Source organism: Pelmatolapia mariae, linkage group LG17 (genome assembly GCF_036321145.2).
Source record: "Pelmatolapia mariae isolate MD_Pm_ZW linkage group LG17, Pm_UMD_F_2, whole genome shotgun sequence".
NCBI classification, from domain to species: domain Eukaryota; kingdom Metazoa; phylum Chordata; class Actinopteri; order Cichliformes; family Cichlidae; genus Pelmatolapia; species Pelmatolapia mariae.
Genome location: NC_086242.1, coordinates 28457600 through 28476465, shown reverse-complemented (window position 1 = coordinate 28476465; position 18866 = coordinate 28457600). Strand labels below are relative to the sequence as shown.

The 18866-nt window shown below is 36.6% G+C and overlaps 1 protein-coding gene across 1 annotated transcript; it reads left to right on the top strand.

The window, feature by feature from the left end:
* Window positions 1-337: 337 nt before the first annotated feature.
* rgs5a (regulator of G protein signaling 5a) lies at window positions 338-12346 on the top strand. Its single transcript, XM_063500501.1, has 5 exons — window positions 338-473; window positions 1139-1252; window positions 2951-3012; window positions 7613-7779; window positions 9307-12346. Exons 1-5 carry the CDS (start codon window positions 430-432, stop codon window positions 9469-9471), a joined length of 552 nt encoding a protein of 183 aa, XP_063356571.1. The 5' UTR covers window positions 338-429; the 3' UTR covers window positions 9472-12346.
* Window positions 12347-18866: the final 6520 nt, after the last annotated feature.

The following is an 18866-nucleotide window of genomic DNA, read 5'->3' as shown; positions in this document are numbered from 1 at the left end:
GTACTAACAAATATAACAGGAACTACAAATGCAAAATCCAGAAGAACTGTTTTCAAATGCATCACTGCAAATAAAACAAACACACTGACGAGATGAGAACCACACCGTGATTAGCACCTTCAGATCCCTGTTACATAAACTTTAAATCAGTGAAATCTAATGTTCCTTTCTGTATCTGGACCAGTTAATTGAAACCTCAAAGCAAAGAGCCATTCACATCTGAAAACCCACCCTTCCTCAGCCAGGCTACCCGTGCAGTACACATTCCAGTCTGATTGGCTTAGCTGTTGGCCCGCAGCCCAAAAGGCGTCTGTATAAAACTCCCTATGTGCTGAAAGGCAGAGTCAGAAAGGAAAAGGAACCCTGGAGTGACTGTGGGTTAACAGGAAAACTGAATTTGTTCTTTACTGCAATTGAAAGCACTGGAAAATGTGCAAAGGATTAGCCGCTTTACCCCAAACCTGCCTCGAAAGGTGAGTACTGAATCATTGCCTACATCTTAATGGTGTGTTGCTGTGATGTGGTTTGGATCCCGCGAAGTTTGACTAAACTTTGTAACCTGTTTGTGGGAGTTCTGTGCCATTAAAGTTAACAGTATGCACTGGAAAGCACTTTAAAGCAAAAAGAAGTTCACTTTTATGAGTTTTTACTTTTCTGGTCTATTTTCTGCCTCCTATAAATTCTTTTTAAACAGGCTTTTTGACACAGAGAATAATGTACATGACTTGTTTTAAAGCTTTTATTGTTTTACAAGCGCTTGTGGCAGTTACTCAACTTGGTGAAATGAATAGTGTATTGCTTAAGCATTCAAACACTGAGGGAGGTCAGGCACGTTGCTTAATGAGAGAAAGAGAAAAAAAAAAGTGTGGTAAATGCTAAAATAAAAACAAGACCTGGATTTTAGGTTTTGTTCCTGACTTATTTTTTTTTAACAGTTTTAGCAGCTTTATATCTGAAGCTGTGTTACACTGATTGTTAAAGCAGATTTTTACTTGTGAGTGTAATGTCAGTGTCCTGTTCAAATATACTACTCTGGTTAGAGGATGACACTTATCACAGTGTCACAATTTGATAAGCACCTGGACCGGGCTGTTAGAGGTTAAAGCGTTGTCGTCCCTTTCTGCTTTCTGTCATTCAGGGCTAAGGAGATCAAGTCGAAATTGGGAGTCTTACTGCAGAAGCCGGAAAATGCCATCGACCTCATCATCCCCTACCCTGAGAAGACTGAAAAGAAACCGGAGAAGCTCCAAAAGTGAGTGTTTTTCCCTCCACGGCCGAATGTCTGTGATGTGGGTAGCGTTTTCCTGAGTGTTAACCAGATAACTGATGGTAAAGCGGGAGAACAGAGCCCAGAGCAGGTACAAGATGTGGAGATCAAGGGGCCATTGAAACCTCCCCAGACATTGAGTGGGCTCAGACGTTGGGAGTGTGACGGTACAAAGCTTGAGATTTCAAATGCATTGCCTTGAACAGACTGCGGTTGTGGTAAAATATGTATGAGATGCTAAATTATACAGTTTTTTTGTGTTTATTTGTCTTCTGTTACTGTACACCTAGACTTTTGGTGTTGTAAGGAAAACTTTTGCCTTTAGTGTTTGTTTTTAACATAATGGAAAATGTTTTAAATAAATTGTAGCATATAATGGAGACTAGAAAGACCTTGACTTGTGTCAGTAAAAGCATGATGATTTTTTTTTTTTTTTTTACCACCTAAAAACCAGCCACAGTGCAGCTTTGAGGAAGGTTTACGTGGCTGTGGCAGAAGCTTTATTTGGGTTTATTTATTATTCATTTGTCTTGCAGCTCCTTTGACCTTTTTGTTTAGTTTGGCTCACAGCAGTCACAGCAGCTCTCCTGCCTGAGCTGTCAGAACTCCATTTTTTTTTCTTATATCATCTAGAAAGTCGAATTTATGTTTCGTTATTCCGTAAGCTTTGGTTTGAATTCTTACTATTTATTCTTAACCGTCAGCTTTTCTGAAGCACACTTTTTTTCCTTTGTTTTTTTTTTTTAAAGACGCAGATTGAGTGTCACTCACTAGCTATTCCAACTATTTTTCCCCATAAAAAAAAGCAGGCTGCTTTGGAAATGCTCCCTAAAAAGGTGACTGGAAGGCAGCATTGTTTCACAATCTGACTTCTTTGTCCAATTTCTTTAATAAATTCCACTTTGAATGAGTTTAAAGTTGGAGCTCAGTGGAAATGACGGGGAAAGATTCAGACATAGACGGTCTATTTTTCCTCTGCAGAAATGTGAAATCTTATAGCGCAAACTCAGTTCAAAAGCTTTCATCTGACTTTTTCAGACAAGGACAATACAGCAATGTATTTGAATATTTATAGCCTGTTTTCTGAAGCTGTCTGGCAACAGTTCATCAGAGGTTTACTTGGTGTCTGTTGACAGTCATTTTTATTTTCCCCCAACCATTTTCAAAGGAAAACAAGGCAAACACTAAAGAATTAAAGAAGCAATTTTTTTTTAGGTCTGAGCCTTAATTATTGTGATTATTAACACCTGTGTTGATCAACAACGATCTACGTCTAACTGGCTGCTTTAAAAAAAAGAGTCTGAGTGAGATTTCTCAAAGTCAAGGATTGTTTTGGGTTGGATCAGCACTCATGTACAAAGGTGTCTGTACAGTTATTCAGTGAGAAGGCTGAAATGTTTCCTGATTATTATTAAATACATACATTTTACCTTTACTGCCACTTAGCAGTCTCTGCATTGTGCAGGAAGCAGTTTTGTACCATAAGTTTACCTTAATAACTGTTTTTTTTTTTTGCAGTTCAAATTGTAAGCTTCAAGCATTATCCGGGTATAAGCACTAAAAGCAAAAATGTTTTCCAACAACATGGCAGCTAAAGACTGTAAAGAAAGCCTTGTTAGCTCCTGAGGTAAGTTTTACACTGTTTTTCCTCCTGACTGAAAAGAGGTGTTTTTGTGCACACAGGCCTACTCCTGAAGAGGCTTCTCAATGGCGTGAGAGTCTGGACCGGGTCCTGAACAACAGCTGTAGGTCAACCCTCTCTATTTCTCACACTTACACTTTCTTAACCAGAAAGCTCAAGCTGAACATTTTGTTGCGTTTCTTGTAATTTCTTTGTTTTTGCCTATTTTTTGTAAAAGGCTGAGTTTTATTTTTTTATGTGACATCTGTGGCTCGAGAAGTTAGAGTGGATTGGAAGGTCTCCTCCAGTCCACATGTTCAAGTAGTGACCCTGATGTCTCCTTATAAATGTGTGTGGCAGATAGAAAGGGCTTAAAGGTGTTAAGTAAAGCACCGCATGAATAGGTGGATGTGGCTGTTACTAAAAAGTGTTTGGTCTCTAAAGTGTTTTTTCAAAAAAACTGAAAGTTGTTGCTTCTTGATATTGTACCTCACAAGTCTTTCACTTTATGTAACAGCAAAGCCAGAAGTGCACACCAACAATTCTGCTTTCTGAAATCCCAAAATTGAACAATTTCCCAAGTAAAGATACCCTTTTACGTGCACTACACAGTGAATTTGCTTTGTTGTACTCCTCATAGAGAAGCCTGAAGGACATCATTATTTTCTTCTGTCCAAAGCTGTCATTTCCATTATGTAAGAGCTATCATTGTAGTTTAACTTTAATCAGTGTCAAAGGGTGAAAACATGCCTTCTTTGAGGTCTGGTGTCTGTCTGCAAGACAGTTTAAACAGAAACAGTACAGCTAGCAGGCTTTGGTTTCCATGACAGCAAACGTGTGTGCTTAAGACCTACATGTGGCCATGGTGTTTTAATTGGATAAGAGAGATGGTGACGATAAGGTTTTGATCTTTATCTCATCCAATATTATGTGCTCACTCTGCATGGGTTTACAGTACACTATGGGTAGCAGGAGCTTGGTGAAATATTAATAAAAAACCTTTATATAACATCTTTAAATCTTTAAAAAGGGGATAAAATGCATTTATCTAATTATATACCTATCCAAGTCTTACTTTAAAAAAAAACATAATACACATAATGAAATAATTTGCAGGAGACAGAGTTATATAAAGACAGTTTTTTGGCGTAGATGCTGAAAAATGTAAGCAATGTTTCAGAAGGGAAAAGAATATTTACAGTCGCCATGCGCAATAAACACTCAATTTCTGGCTCGGCTGTTTACCTCATAAAGTGAACAGAAAGCCTGAGAGTCAGCAAGACTGATGATTAACTCTAATGGTTAGCGGTATTTAGTACTACATGTAAACTCTCCAGCTAATAAGTCACTTAGGTGGCCCCTGCACATTAAAACAAACCCTAGATACAGATGTTGCTGATACGTGAACAGAGAACCATTTCCTCTACCGAGCTCAGTGGAGGGGCAACGGACCTTTCTAAGTGGCTCCTTCAGCACCGTCTGGGGGAGAGAGATGTATGTTCCTCCAGTGTTTGCATGCTTGAATAAATGTGTATACCAGCCCAGGAAGGTTATGGGTGTTTTGGTTACATCTCTAGGGAGCAGTCTAAGTGATTCCAGCAGCGCTGATTTATTGCGCAGTTGCCGCTAACTGTCACGCCGTGATTATTTATCTACATGATATTTTGCATTAACATTAGTCTTTATGGCTTTTTCCTTGTTAATTCCCCTGGGATTGTAAATGAATTATTTTCTCTCATGCACAGAGATACACTCTGCCCCCCACAACCCCACCACCAATGCCCTCGCACAACAGTCAATATTATGAAGAAAATACATAATGCGAAACTACCTGTCAAAATGTAAAAAACAGATTACACTTGACATAAAAAGGATTTAATAGGTGGCACAGTAATTTGGTTTAAATTACAGTAATTTCATTTTTAGGGGTTTTGTTTTTAAAAGTGTTGCTGAATGATTCACTTACTATCAGCAAGAAGGTTCACTGGAGCTTAATAAAACTAATTTCATGAGTATCGAGTCAAAGGCAGATACACAAACACTAAACACGAGGCTGTGTTCTTTGGTTGCTGCAGCTCTCATTTACAAACTTGTGCCTGTGCATGTGCGCTTTGGTTTTTGTGTGCCCTTGTACTCGTTCCAAAAAAGAAAAAAAAAAGAAAAAGCAACAACTTGATTAGGACTCTGTGCTATTTTTAATCAAGCTAGCCATTTAGATTGAAGATAAAGGCCTGAGGCCGCAGCAGAAAGCTTATCATTTGCAGCATATGCCTGTATAGACAATGGGACCTTTTGCAGGCATTGTGTTGAGCTACAATGGCCTTCGGGGAAATGAGTGGCTGTTTTATCAAGCTTTAGTTTGGATAATTATTTTGTGATAACCAAAGTGCTTTTATATTTGTCCATAAATAAGCAATTTGTTACTTTTTGACATTCCTGAAAGGTAGTTGTCTAAATGTTTATAAAGTTGTGGGGGCTTTTTTTTAATTGTTTGTGGATTTCTTTTAAAGGTATGCGGTGAAGCCCCACTAAATAACATACACCATCCATCCGCTTTTAATCAGTAACAACAGAAATGCATTGTAATCTAGGCACAGTTTACATTAATTCTGTCAGCTTCTTAATCATGTAAAGTCCTATTTAGACATGGAATGTGTAACATTGGCAGTTTCATTTGTCAAATAAAGGCTTTTGAAACTGAGGTGTCTGTTATGTAATGCTTTAATTATGGTTTTAGTCAGGAGAGAAAAACAGGCGTATGACAAATGGAAAACAGGTAGCAGTTAGAAAAGTATAGGCGGACTGATATTTTTCTAAAAAACAGCAACAGTGGTCAGTTATTGAAGGGTTGGTTGTCACCCTCTCCCTGGAGTGTGGTAACAGAAAGTAGAGGAGTAACCACAGGCATTATACAAAAGACTGACATCACCCACTGCATTGAGAAAAGCAGATGTGAAGCACTGACTTAGTTTTATGTCACTGCCAGCTTTTTGCAGGGGGAGCCAGAAGTGCCCATATTTGGACAAGGGGGAGTTGTGCAAAGTTAGCACAAGCTGCATCCACAGACTTATGTGTCACATAACAATAATTTGGGAAAAATCATACAAAAGACACCAACATCACAAACATGGTTGAAAGGTCCAGTTCAGTGACTTAGGTGAGGAAGTGATCAGCAGACAGCTAGTCAGCACACACCTGTCACTTGGCATTAATGCGCGAGCAGCAACAGGCTATTAAGTATTAACAAGTCTTTTTAAGCCTTCATAAAATTTTACCCCAGCTCTGCAAAAGCAGTCTAGTGGGAAATTAGCCACAGAGACCAGAATCAGTTAAAAACGTGCTATTGTGAGCTTAAACATTTGGATCTCTGTCCTGCATTTGATTCCCCAAGTTTAGTGGAAATTAACAAAAAAACAGTCTTTCATACATAAACCATGGCTCTGGGACTCTGGCAATAGATCCTTTGGGCCTTGTGGGCTGAAGGTTGGGGCCTTTGTGGATCAGACTTATTTCAGTTAATATGCAGTGGGATTAGTCTTTGGAAAATCTAGAGGCTGGGTCAACACTCCTTTTGAACCATTTCTTGTGTTCATTGAGTTGTTCGGAAACAGTTTCTACTGTTTGACAAGTAGTGTTGTTCTGCAAGAGGAGAGTCTGTCATTACTGTTGCTTGGGGGGAGGGGGGTGGTCTGTGTCAAAGTAGGAAATAGAGCCAACTATGTCTGGGTTTGCACATGGATTTCAGCACTTTTAATATAAAAGAGCATTAAAGAGCTGATAAGTAGATCCTGTCACTTTAGAGAGGATGTGCTCTTAGAGACAACCTAAGTGGCTACATTTTTTAGCACGAAACATTGTTGCTTGGGAAAGAAGGAGTTTCTCCTCTACAATCCAAAGTATTAGCTTTTCCTAAGCCTAACTGACTACTTTGGCTGCCATCCATAACAAACTGAATAAAAACAGAAGTCTTTATTTTTTCATTGGATGCAAACAGTTTCCTCAAGTTATATTAATGGTGTACTGTCAGAACAACCCATGTCAAGTTTTTTTCTTTGTTTTTGTTATCAGTGTTCCTTATCAATTTCACCATTACTAGGATTACATTGTAGCTTTCTGTTCCTTTAGTTTATTTTTTGTTTGTTTGTTTTTTTGTTTGTTTTTTTACGTACAGTGATCAAATAAAAAGAAATGATACATTATAGCACATGTAATTCCCTTTCTTTCTATATTGCTGTATGTAAGCTGTTCTCTGATTAGTCCCTTTTTGTGGACAAAAGCTGTTAATAAGCACAGCGGTTGATGATATAATACTGTGATGTGCAGAGATCTTTTTGTACTGTTCTGACGTTTCACCTTAACATCTGACTCCTCTGTATTGTTAGTAAATTGAAAGTCTCTTCATTAAGTGACAAACTTAGAACCCATTTCAAAATAAGATGCGTTTTTTATGGTGTTCCTTTCCAGTTTTAACTTTGTAGCCTTTGCGGGAATATGACATTACCCATATTCTTGAGCCATGTTTGAAGTGTAACGGATATACTCAAATCATCTTTAGTTTGACTTAGACTGTCACTGTAACTTAACTGAAGCTTACAATTGCCAACATATTTCCTCAGTGAAGTGCATACCAGGAGAGAGGTTTTGATAACAACCTGTGAGTCTGTATCCTATAACATATCAGTTCATGACCTTCTCTCACGCTCTGTCATGCCTCCCTCTATCAGATGGTCTGTCTGCCTTCCGTAGCTTCCTGCAGTCTGAGTTCAGTGATGAGAACATCGAGTTCTGGATGGCCTGTGAGGATTTCAAGAAGACCAAGAACCCAGCAAAGATGGCTGCCAAGGCAAAGAAGATCTATGAAGACTTCATCCAGTCTGAGGGACCCAGAGAGGTCAGGCACTCATGTCACTTCCCTATCCCTACTCTTTCATCAGCTCAGCCTCATAGAGATGATAGATAGTTAATCTTCAAATTAATCATATGTTGCTTGTTTCACAAAATGGAAACTGATGCTTGACGTCTTACTTTAACACTCTTCATACTCTAAGTATTTCATGTGTTCACAGTATGTTCCAGGTCAAACTGACCCAGGACAAGATTTCCACAATGACTGTCTACACTGAATTCCAAAGCAGAGATCTGTTTGGAATGTAGAAATAGTCTATCTGACATTATTAAATGGCTCATTAATCCTGTATCCTAAGTTGATAGTGAATTTGTTTTTGATTTTACAATGCCAAAGTACCATAACTACAACCTTCAAGTATTAATATAATTCATTACATTAAATTATATCATTTTATATTAACATTATTTTATACTAAATAATTATACAGGGAGCATGGTGGAGTTAATAGCGCTATCCCAAAAAAGCAAGCAGTTGCCGTGTTTTAAACACGGCTGGGTCGTTTCTGTGTTTGTAACTTCTCCCCCACCTGTGTTGGTTTTCTGTGGGTGCTCTGCCTGCCTTCCACAGGCCACAGGTTCACAGTTTCAAGACTAACTAAGAACATTGTTTTCCACAATTTGAGACATACTGGTGGATCTAAAATCCATCTGATTAGATACAGGTTAAATTTGACTCAGAACAGCCTTAATGTACAAATATTTGCAGCATTGGTACAACTGCATAACTTTTTCGCATATTTTAATCTTTGCGTGTTTTGGGCCACTTAAGGAAAAGTCATCAAACCAGGCTAAGAATGATTAAGTAACTTTTGAAAATAATAAAAGAAAAGTTAAAAAACAAAAAGCAGGAGAATGACAGAACCAAAACATATAGAACCTTAGATTAGCAATCACTCCACAGAGAGCTCTGAAATATATAAAATTGGTTAGAGGCAGAATTCAAATTGCATTATTTAGAAACAAAAGCATAATATTCATCAACCTTATATAACCAAACTTTTTAAAACTGAAAATCAATCCAGTATTTGGAGCAGTGGTAATTCTTCTCTTTTGCAACAAAGAAAAAAAAAAGAATCATTTATCTGTTGCTTTTATCACCATTGGTACACCCCGTAACTAACATGGAGAAAACCATGATTGAGTCTTCCAAGTGAGTTTTGAGTGAACAAGTTTTAGGAATACTTTTTTTTTATTTCATAAGATCTACCTTTTTGATCAGAATGATCTTATAAAATTACAAATAACATTGACTGTAGCCACTGTGACATCACATTTAAGTGTAAAATTTCAGGTTATTGCCATTACCGTCTTGTTTTTGTTGGAACAAGTTAACATATTTGCATAAAAGGTTAGACTAGGTCGAAACAGATACAGATGCCTGCCTGTTAGTGCTAACATATAAAAATATTACTCATATTTTCACCCATATTTTATATCAACTTCTCTTATTTATCCTAGATTTACTTGCTTCTGAGAGAATTTTGGTTTTTGTCTTATATCTCTCTAACAGGTCAATATTGACCACTTCACCAAGGATGTGACCCTGAGGAACTTGGTGGAGCTTTCCCCTTCAACCTTTGACCTGGCCCAGAAGAGGATCTATGCCCTCATGGAGAAAGACTCCTTTGGCCGTTTCCTCCGGTCTGAGCAGTACCAGGAGCTCCTGGTCAACTAAATTGAGGCGCTAGGGCAGGGGTGGGTAGGTGGGGAGATTTTAAACACTAGCTAGATGGTATGAAAAAAAGAAAACTAATGAAGAATTTCGATTAAATATTTATAATAAATTACTGTGTGTGTGTGTGCAAACTATAATCTGGAAGACTTTTGTTTTCCAAAATCCAAATTGTGAATGTCATAGATATTACATTTCAAAATTACATTTTGAATTCAGCTAAAGTGAAAAAAAATGCCTTTTGAAATAGCCCCACCTTTCCACCCACCTACCCCCGCACACACGCGCACGTTCTTAAATTTGGACTCTAAAACTTGATGGTTTCCTAGCATGACCTCAAATGTAAACCAAAATGTCCTTCGAAAAAAGTACAGGGATGCACCAACACCCACCAATATACACACTAAATCTATATCAAATCATATAAAAAGTAATCTATATGGAAACCAGACAAATCTTTAACTAGGTCAGAAAGTTAGTTCTTCAGTTTGGGATTTGAAAATCATCCTTTTGAAAATATCCCTTATAAACATAACCTAACATATAGTTGCACTTACTACTTGCATCACAGTGCTGGAACTTTGTCAGACAGATTTATCATTATGTGTAAGCTGGGCCCCATTGTTTACCATGCACTTTTGACACATGGTGGTAGCATGAAAACGTAAAAGAGATGAAGGAAGAAGATGAGAAGGTTATTGTCTCTGACCTGCTCCATTTGGTCTGAAAAACTAAAGCATTCCAAATCTATAAAGCTGAGTCACTGGAGAAAAATGAGAATTCCCCTACTGTAGTTGTAGGAAGAAGTTGCTGGAGGTTGCTAGCAGTCATTATTAAATCAATTGCTAAGTCCTAGTCACTAAAATCTAACCGCACGCATTGGTATTGCTTTCCGTTGCTAAATGACATTGGTTGCAAAGAGCTATAAATTGCTGCACCAATAACCTCCTTCCAATGTCTTTGGTCAATAGTATATTGCTGGGGTTCCAACATGAATACATGTATGGTGCCGACTTGTCCTCAAACACTCACCAATTACTCATTATGCAGTTGTGAAACTCTGAAAAGTGTGACCCATACCGGAAACATAGACTGTTCACCTTGAAAGCAAAAGTGATAAGACACAGCTTTTACTTTGAAATGGAATACTGCCTGTTTCAAGTTTCACTACCGCTCAGTGGTTACATAGTGAGTGTTTTCAAAAGAAAAAAAAACTGTAAACCAAGTCACAAGTTTAAGATAAGACGATGAAAAACATTTTGCAGTTTTGTTTTATAAAAAACCTCAAGATTCACCTTAAATGTACAACAATGTTAAATCATTATAGAAGAGCACTGGTGTTGGTCTTCTTCCCTTGCTGCCGACATTAAATTTTTATCCAGAAAGATGTGACTGTGATATGTGAAGTGTTTTGTGATTTCCCCCCCTTAAGACCTCATTGCATGGAAAGTAGAGCATATGACTTTTTAAAAGGTAATACAAAGGGAAATTTAAGCGGAATGGCAGTAAAACAGTTGGCTGTTTTGAATCAGTTGATTGCCTGAATAATTTGTAGCATGGACCAAATACTTTGTGTTTTTAATAAAAGAATATCTCACATAGTGGAGTACTATCAATGCATGACTAATGTTTATCACATAACCTATTTTTTTTTGGGGGGGGGGGGTTCTGGTCTGTTATCTCACCCTCACATAGATATAAAAAATGTGGATTTTCACTACACCCAACCTTTTGGTTGTAATGCATCCTGTGTGAGCCATCTTTGAGGACAGTGCTGGCTAGTTGGCTAAGTGGTGTAGCTCCTTGTCTACCACCTAAGTGCAAGTTGCTAAGATGGGAAAATCAAGTAGGAGGGAATCTCATAAATAGAAGTAAACAGAACAGTGGTTTCATACAAAGAAAGATCTTTTTCCCATGTCACAACACCAAAGCTGTACTGTATGTATGCACACCAAGTCAATAAAAAGCTCCAGATCTGCTTTTAGTGTAAATTTACTTTTGAAAAACATGGGAAACTGATCTTGCAAGTTTTCAGCACTAGACAATCCCTCAAGTGGCTAATGAGAATGAACTTATGATAATGAATGGAGCACACAGTTAACTCCTAAAATCAAAGTGTAATGTTAGCAACAATTATAGCAGCATTACAAATTCAAAAGTATGCGCAATATCAGTTGATAAAGCCAACCTTATATGTACTTTCCTGTTTCAGACTACATTTGATACTTTCAATCACAAGTTATCTGTCACTCTTCTATACTTAAAAGTATTCACCAACTTACACAAGACTATGATAAGATGTAATGTTGGATTTGGTGTTGGTGTGCAATGTTCAAGTGTCCTTGATATATGCATTTAGTTAAATGTAGCAATCGTTAAGTGTGATCATATTTACTCTTGATTTATCTTGATTTCATCATATTTAGTGAAAGCATATTATGTATTAACCAACAGAAATATAATTATATAATCAGCATTTATAAGTCCTTATTGTTCCCAAAAATTCAAATATATCACAAAAAAAAAGAAAAGCTAAAAATTGTGCCAATCGGGACATCAGGCATGATATATTTTCTACCTTTTCAGCTTATCTCAATTTTTAAATGTGTTATTATGAAATGCATCGGACCAACAAATTGACAAAGATCCATTTCAGTTTTAAAGAGCAATGACAAGGGTTCATGATGGCACAGATTGGCCAGTCTGGTGTCATAACCTGAAGAGTGAGAAGTCATCAATCAACATCATAGAAAAAAATTAAACAAAATGAAAATGTAAAAAAATCAATAAGGGCTTTAATGGTGCTGACAATGCATTATTGGATGTAGCTTGCATGTACGTTTTGGAGTCAATCACATAAAAATATATATGCACACAATTTCTGAAGATGTATTTATTTATACATGTAAATATCTAAACGTGTAAAGATTTTCTGAACAGTGAAATCCATGGTGCTCTGAATGGAGATAAGGCAAGTACTCTTTCTAGTGTTCTGTATCTCTTATAAAAGAGGAAACATCTGTCTTTAAATTGTCATTTTGTTTTTCTTTTTTAAGTTATACGTACAGAATCTGTTGTGGGCCTAGGCATTGTTTCAAATATCTGCTAGCTTGGTTGTAGCGCTCTAAATTGCCTTCCTATCAAATAGTTGGAGCATAAATCAAAAAAGATATAGATATAAATAGATATATAGTTGATATAAAACAAAAGGGGGGGAAATGTGTTTTTCAAGACCTTAGTTCAGGGCCAATAATCAACCCCCACCGACCACCCAAAAAAAAGTGCCTGCAATTATGTAACCGAAACAGTCAAAGACAAACAGCACTGAAAAACAACATGCTCTCAGAAAACATATTAGTTTATACATTTACTTCCTTTTTCTTCCATCCCTTCTTGGAATGAGTGGGTTGTTTTAAAGAATCTGCATGTAAAGAGTGCACCACCAAGAAACATCAGCGATGACTAAAAAGCAGAGCGGAAACAGATGCAGCTGACTAACTAGCTGCCAACACAAACACTGTCAGAAGCTTGCATGGATGCATCCGTCACTACCGCGCTTCCTAGAAATAGATGGAAAAGGTCAGATGCCTTTGTTCCCCAAAGGAGGTTAGTGACTCTCTGACAAATGTTTCTTGAGCTTGTAACATGTGCGGGACACTGTCATATTTATAGACTCGGACTTGTAGCATCTGAAGTCTGAGCGCTAAAACATGGCAAGCTAAAAGTCTGACATTTTATTTGATAGCCAAAGATCTATCAGTATTCTTTCAAACAATCACTGATGAAACAGATGGATAAGCAGATCAAAACTCAAACATCTTTGGTATTCTGATTTCACACACTGTCACTCTCAGTTTACTTTACCTGTCATATAATATTTTGTTTTTTCTTTTTGTCTCTTGCCACAAGACATAGCATTTCACTCTGGCAGCATTTTATGTTTTATGATATGTTTTCATAGACTTATTAGCAGTTAAAAATAGAATCCAGACATTTTCAAGTATGGAAAAAAAAAAGGTAATCAGACATGAGAATAAAAAAGAAAATATAAAACATAAAATGTGAATCTAATATGGATGTTTTGTTCAGGTTCAACCTATAGCGGCGGGATCTGTGTAAAGTTTTAGGGACATGTTGGTGACTTGGGAAAAAGCAGAGCTGCAATCCCCAGAGTCCAAAATAGTCTTTGTTGATTGATTAAGACCATAAAACTATACAGTGCTGTTTATGTTTACTTAAGCATCGTTAAAAGGCAGAGGGCGTGGGTGCTGCAGGATCGGTGAGCACACAGGAAGCTGATTGCTCATTTAGTTCCTCATAAAGAAGGCTGTAACATTGATAATATTATGGCAAACAGTTCTCATGGTTTCAGGGCTTTTTATACATTTGTCAGGAGAAGAATGATCTGTATTTGTGGGAGAAAATCATAGAACCTTCTGCAATATCCCCCAGTGAGATCTGTGGCTGGCGGTGAGATCCACTGCTGACAGGATTGCACCCACAGGGTTTCTAGCCACAGTCCGCCTCCACGTTCATCAAAGTCTGATGCTGTAAACAGAATTGAGAGTACATGAACTACTCATAAAAGACTGGAGTTAAGGTACCATCGGTGCTTGAAATACTACCAATTCTAATTATATCAAATTGCTACTGTCCACAAAGTGATATTGTTTTCCTGACACAAGGTGTATTATTCTAGCCAGGTTAAGTTGTGAAAACATAGTGGCTGGTGGACTTTGACTTCTAGCTGTGTTAAAAATATTTATACAGTAAATGATAATGCTTAGGAATGACACAGAGGTACAGAGGGCCTCAGAATAAAAACCCCAGGAAAAGAAACTTGAGGTAAAAACATGATATCAAGTGAGAGATTTCATTACATGAAAAAAAAGACTGCCGCATTTAACTGTGTGAACCAACCCAATCTCCTTTATTAGACATCAAATATAGGTACCAAATACAGCTTCTATTTTGTACCTAGTTTGTTTCCACTGTTTTGATTAGAGTACCAAAATTAATTGGTTAGGTTTAGGAAAACCTAACCTCAACATTAGCCTGCTCACAGGATTATGTTGAGCATACTAACTGTGTTAAAATGTGACACCAAGGAAGTGAGAGGAGATCTCTGAGCAGAAATATCTGCATCATCTAATTTAAGGTCACTTCTTTATCTCACATGAATTTATTTATTTATGAATTTATACAACCAGAGACATTGCTGTTTCTACAACATTTTGTCTGTAAAACAAGGTTGATATCATGTAGGCTTGTGGTTTCTACATGAGCACTATTCACTATTTTGTAGATCATACTAAGTCTGCTTTGGATGGTTATAACATTATGGCTCATAGTCAAAGTCCCTAGGGAGAATATGAATGGGATTTTTGAGCTCTATAATAATGAACAATTTCCCAGAGTAGTGTCTTGATACTCTAGTGGTGCCTAAGCATGCTGTAGCACCCCCTGAAGGATGGTATGGGGGCTGCATGTCATAAACTACAAAATTAAAATAAAGAAATAATTTAGTTGGTTATTAAATATTTAATAGTGGAATTTACATATTTTAGATTACAGTTCCCATCATCAGCATGATAAATACACTTTCCTTCTCTCAAGATATCTGTACAATTGGCTTTCATAGTCCTTGGATAGCTGCTGCTGTATAATGTCTGTCTACTCAAACAATCCTTGATTCGTTTGAGTAGCTGGGTTGATAAGGATAGGTTTGTGAGCGTCATGCTAAAGTGCAGTAATGCTGGCAGGACTAGACTTTATAGTACACTTATGATCAATTTCTTGCGTCATAACATATATGAAAGGAATAAAAATGTGTACCTCATGCACAGTAATCAGTTAGTGAATGCAAAAACAGAACCTGCTTTTGTAACAATTTCATTTAAGAAGGTGTCAAATAAAAATGGACAGGCACATATAGGATTAGCTATTAGCAAGTAGTTCATCATAAACACTTTTTGGTGGTCACTGTTTATCATCATTTGTTTTTCTTCTTTTAGATACCACAATCATATAAGAACACATGCATGACCAGTGTACAAGCCTTGGCAAAAAATTATGCAATCAACCCACAACAAACAACTCAAACATGTAAAATTATTTTAATTAAGGCTGTGAGGTTTTTTTTCCTTTGCAGATCAAGGATAGGACATATATCTCCTGTTGGGATCATGAGGAAAAATATGCCAGTTAATACTTTGTTGCATCTCCTCACACTTTTACCATGCATTGAATGGTGTAAGGCATGGACTTCAGGAAAAACAACATTCTCCATCAAGCTGGTTCCAAACATCTCAGAAGTGCTTTGCAGATTTCAGTTTTATCCTGGACCATTTTTCTTTTCAATTTCTACCATCAGTTGTCATTCAGTATATCTGAATCTCCTGAAAAAAAGTGTTTACCCTTTTTGCTCTGTGGAAAGATCCATTATCATCACCATCATCAAACCTACTTTCTCTGATGGACAAGAAAGTGTCCAAAATTTAAATGTATACCTGTGCATTTACTGTTCAGATAATGAGTATCATCTCCTCACATCTGTAATGCGACCCAGTATCATAAATGATGTGGGACATTTTCTTGCTTTCTTCAGTCATCTCTATGTGTTTCATTGGAAAAACACTGTATAAAAGTTGCAGCACCATCTATGTTTTCATTTTATTATCTTCCCAGTTATTTTCCAGTTTAGTTAACTGAGAACTAACATCTTACAGACTGATATCATTTGACCGTAATCCTCATTCAATGTTTTTAACGGTGGTAGAAGAAAAGGAAATAATTGATATTGTTGGGAAATCACAAACAAAAAATTCTACAGACTTTGATGACATTGATATGGAAATCGTTAAGAAAGTGATCGACGGCATCTCTAAACCCTTAACATACATTTGCAATTTGTCTCTACAAACTGGTGCATTCCCAACACAAATGAAAACAGCTAAAGTAATACCACTGTTTAAAAATGGAGATAGACACCAATTCACAAATTACAGGCCTGTTTCTCTACTTTCACAATTTTCAAAAATACTGGAAAAAGTTTTCATTAATAGACTTGACAAATTTATAGATAAACATAAAATAATAATGGACAGTCAGTATGGTTTCAGACCAAATAGATCAACATCTATGGCATTAATGGAACTAATTGAAAATATCACCAACAATATAGATCAAAGACAATGCACAGTTGGTATTTTCATTGACCTAAAAAAAGCCTTTGACACAATTAATCATGAAATATTACTTGATAAACTGGAGTACTATGGCATTAGAGGAGTGGTGCTAGAGTGGGTCAGGAGTTATTTGAGAGACAGGCAACAATTTGTGAAGATTGGTGAATATCAATCAGAGTGCCTGGACATTGTTTGTGGAGTTCCACAGGGGTCAGTATTGGGACCAAAGCTGTTTATCCTGTACATCAATGATATATGTAAAACATCTGATATATTACAGTTTATTTTATTTGCAGATGATACAAACATTTTTTGTGCTGGAGAGAATTCACAGCAGCTTTTGGAAGTTGTCACACAAGAAATGATTAAACTGAAAACATGGTTTGACAGAAACAAGTTATCACTAAATTTGAAAAAAAAACTACATTTATGTTATTTGGAAATTGTAAAAAAGATGCTGGAGCAAAATTGTTAATAAATAATGTTGAAGTAGAGCAAGTTTCTCATACAAAAATTTCTGGGTGTGATAATAGATAACAAAATCTGCTGGAAACCTCACATAAAGCATATACAAGCTAAACTGTCAAGAAGCATCTCTGTACTGAGTAAAGCTAAACATTTTTTGCCTTCCAAATCACTCCGGGTACTTTACTGTTCACTTATATTGCCATATTTGGAATACTGTGTGGAAATCTGGGGAAATACATACAAAACTTCACTTCAACCATTATGTAAAATTCAGAAAAAAGCAATCAGGATGATTACTAAAGCAGGATTTAGAGACCACACTAACATCATGTTCTTGAAATTAAAAATTCTGAAGTTTATGGATCTTATAAAATATAAAACTGCAAAAATTATGTACAAGGCCAGATACAATATGTTACCAGGAAATGTACAGAGGATGTTTTTTGACAGAGAAGGGGACTATGAATTGAGGGGAAAATTAAATCTGAAGACTCTTAAAGCACGGACAAAGGTTAAAACTTTTTGTCTTACTATTTGTGGGGTAAAACTGTGGAACAGTTTTACTGTGGACCTACAGCAATGTTCAATCATTAGTCAGTTCATAAAGATGTTTGGAAAACTACTTTTGGAAGAATATGAAACTGATAAAGTTGATCACCCATTGTATATTTAACTATGCTAAATCGTATCTAAATTATATCTATCACTGTAGCTATGTTTATACATGTCCTCCTTGTTTATTGTGTGGGGTAAGTGATGATGGGAATTAGGGGTAACAATGAATGGTGGGATTCAATAGAATGTTGAGCATGGGGTAGGGATTAATAAGTATGTTATACTTCTTCCTACTCCATTTCAGACTTAATAATTGTCATTTCATTTCATTTGGACTGTGTTTTTTTTTGTTTGTTTGTTTTTTATTTGAGCACATACGTATGTGTATTTACATATATATTCGTATTTGTAAATGCAAGTATGTGTACTTGTGTATATATTGTTTTTTTTCTTTCTGTATATGTCTGAAATAAAGATACAATAACAATATCGCTCTTGTTGGGCCCATGCTTTTTATCAATCAGATGCACCAGGTTGTTAGGGTCTGTTGCAAACCCAATTCTAAAAAAAGAAAATGTGGTGCTGTTTAAATTGTAAATAAAAACAGAATGCAATGATGTGCAAATCTCATAAACCCATATTTTATTCACAATAGAACATAGAAAACATATCAGATGTTCAAACTGAGAAAATATACAATTTTAAGAAAAATTGTGGGTCATTTTGAATTTGATGGCAGCAATGCATTGAAGAAAAGTTGGGACAGAGTCATTTTTATTACTGAGTAGCATTAACAACAGTCTGTAGATGTCCAGGAACTGAAGAAACCAGTTGCTGGATTTTGTGAGAGCAATGTTGTCCCATTTTTGCATGATATAGGATTCTAGCTGCTCAATAATCCTAGGTCTGATCATAAACTGGATGGTACCTATCCTTTTTAGTCCAGAGGACATGGAGTCCATGTTTTCCAAAAATAATTTCAAATCTTGATTTTTCTGACCACAAAACAGTTTTCCATTTCAGTCCATTTGGGACAGAAAAGATTGCAGTGTTTGTGGATCATGTTCACATGTATTGGTTCTTCTTTGCATTATAGGGCTTTAGTCTGCACTCGTGGATGGCATGTGAACTGTGTTTACAGACAATGAGTTCTGTAAGTCTTCCTGAGCCCATGCAGTGATTTCCATG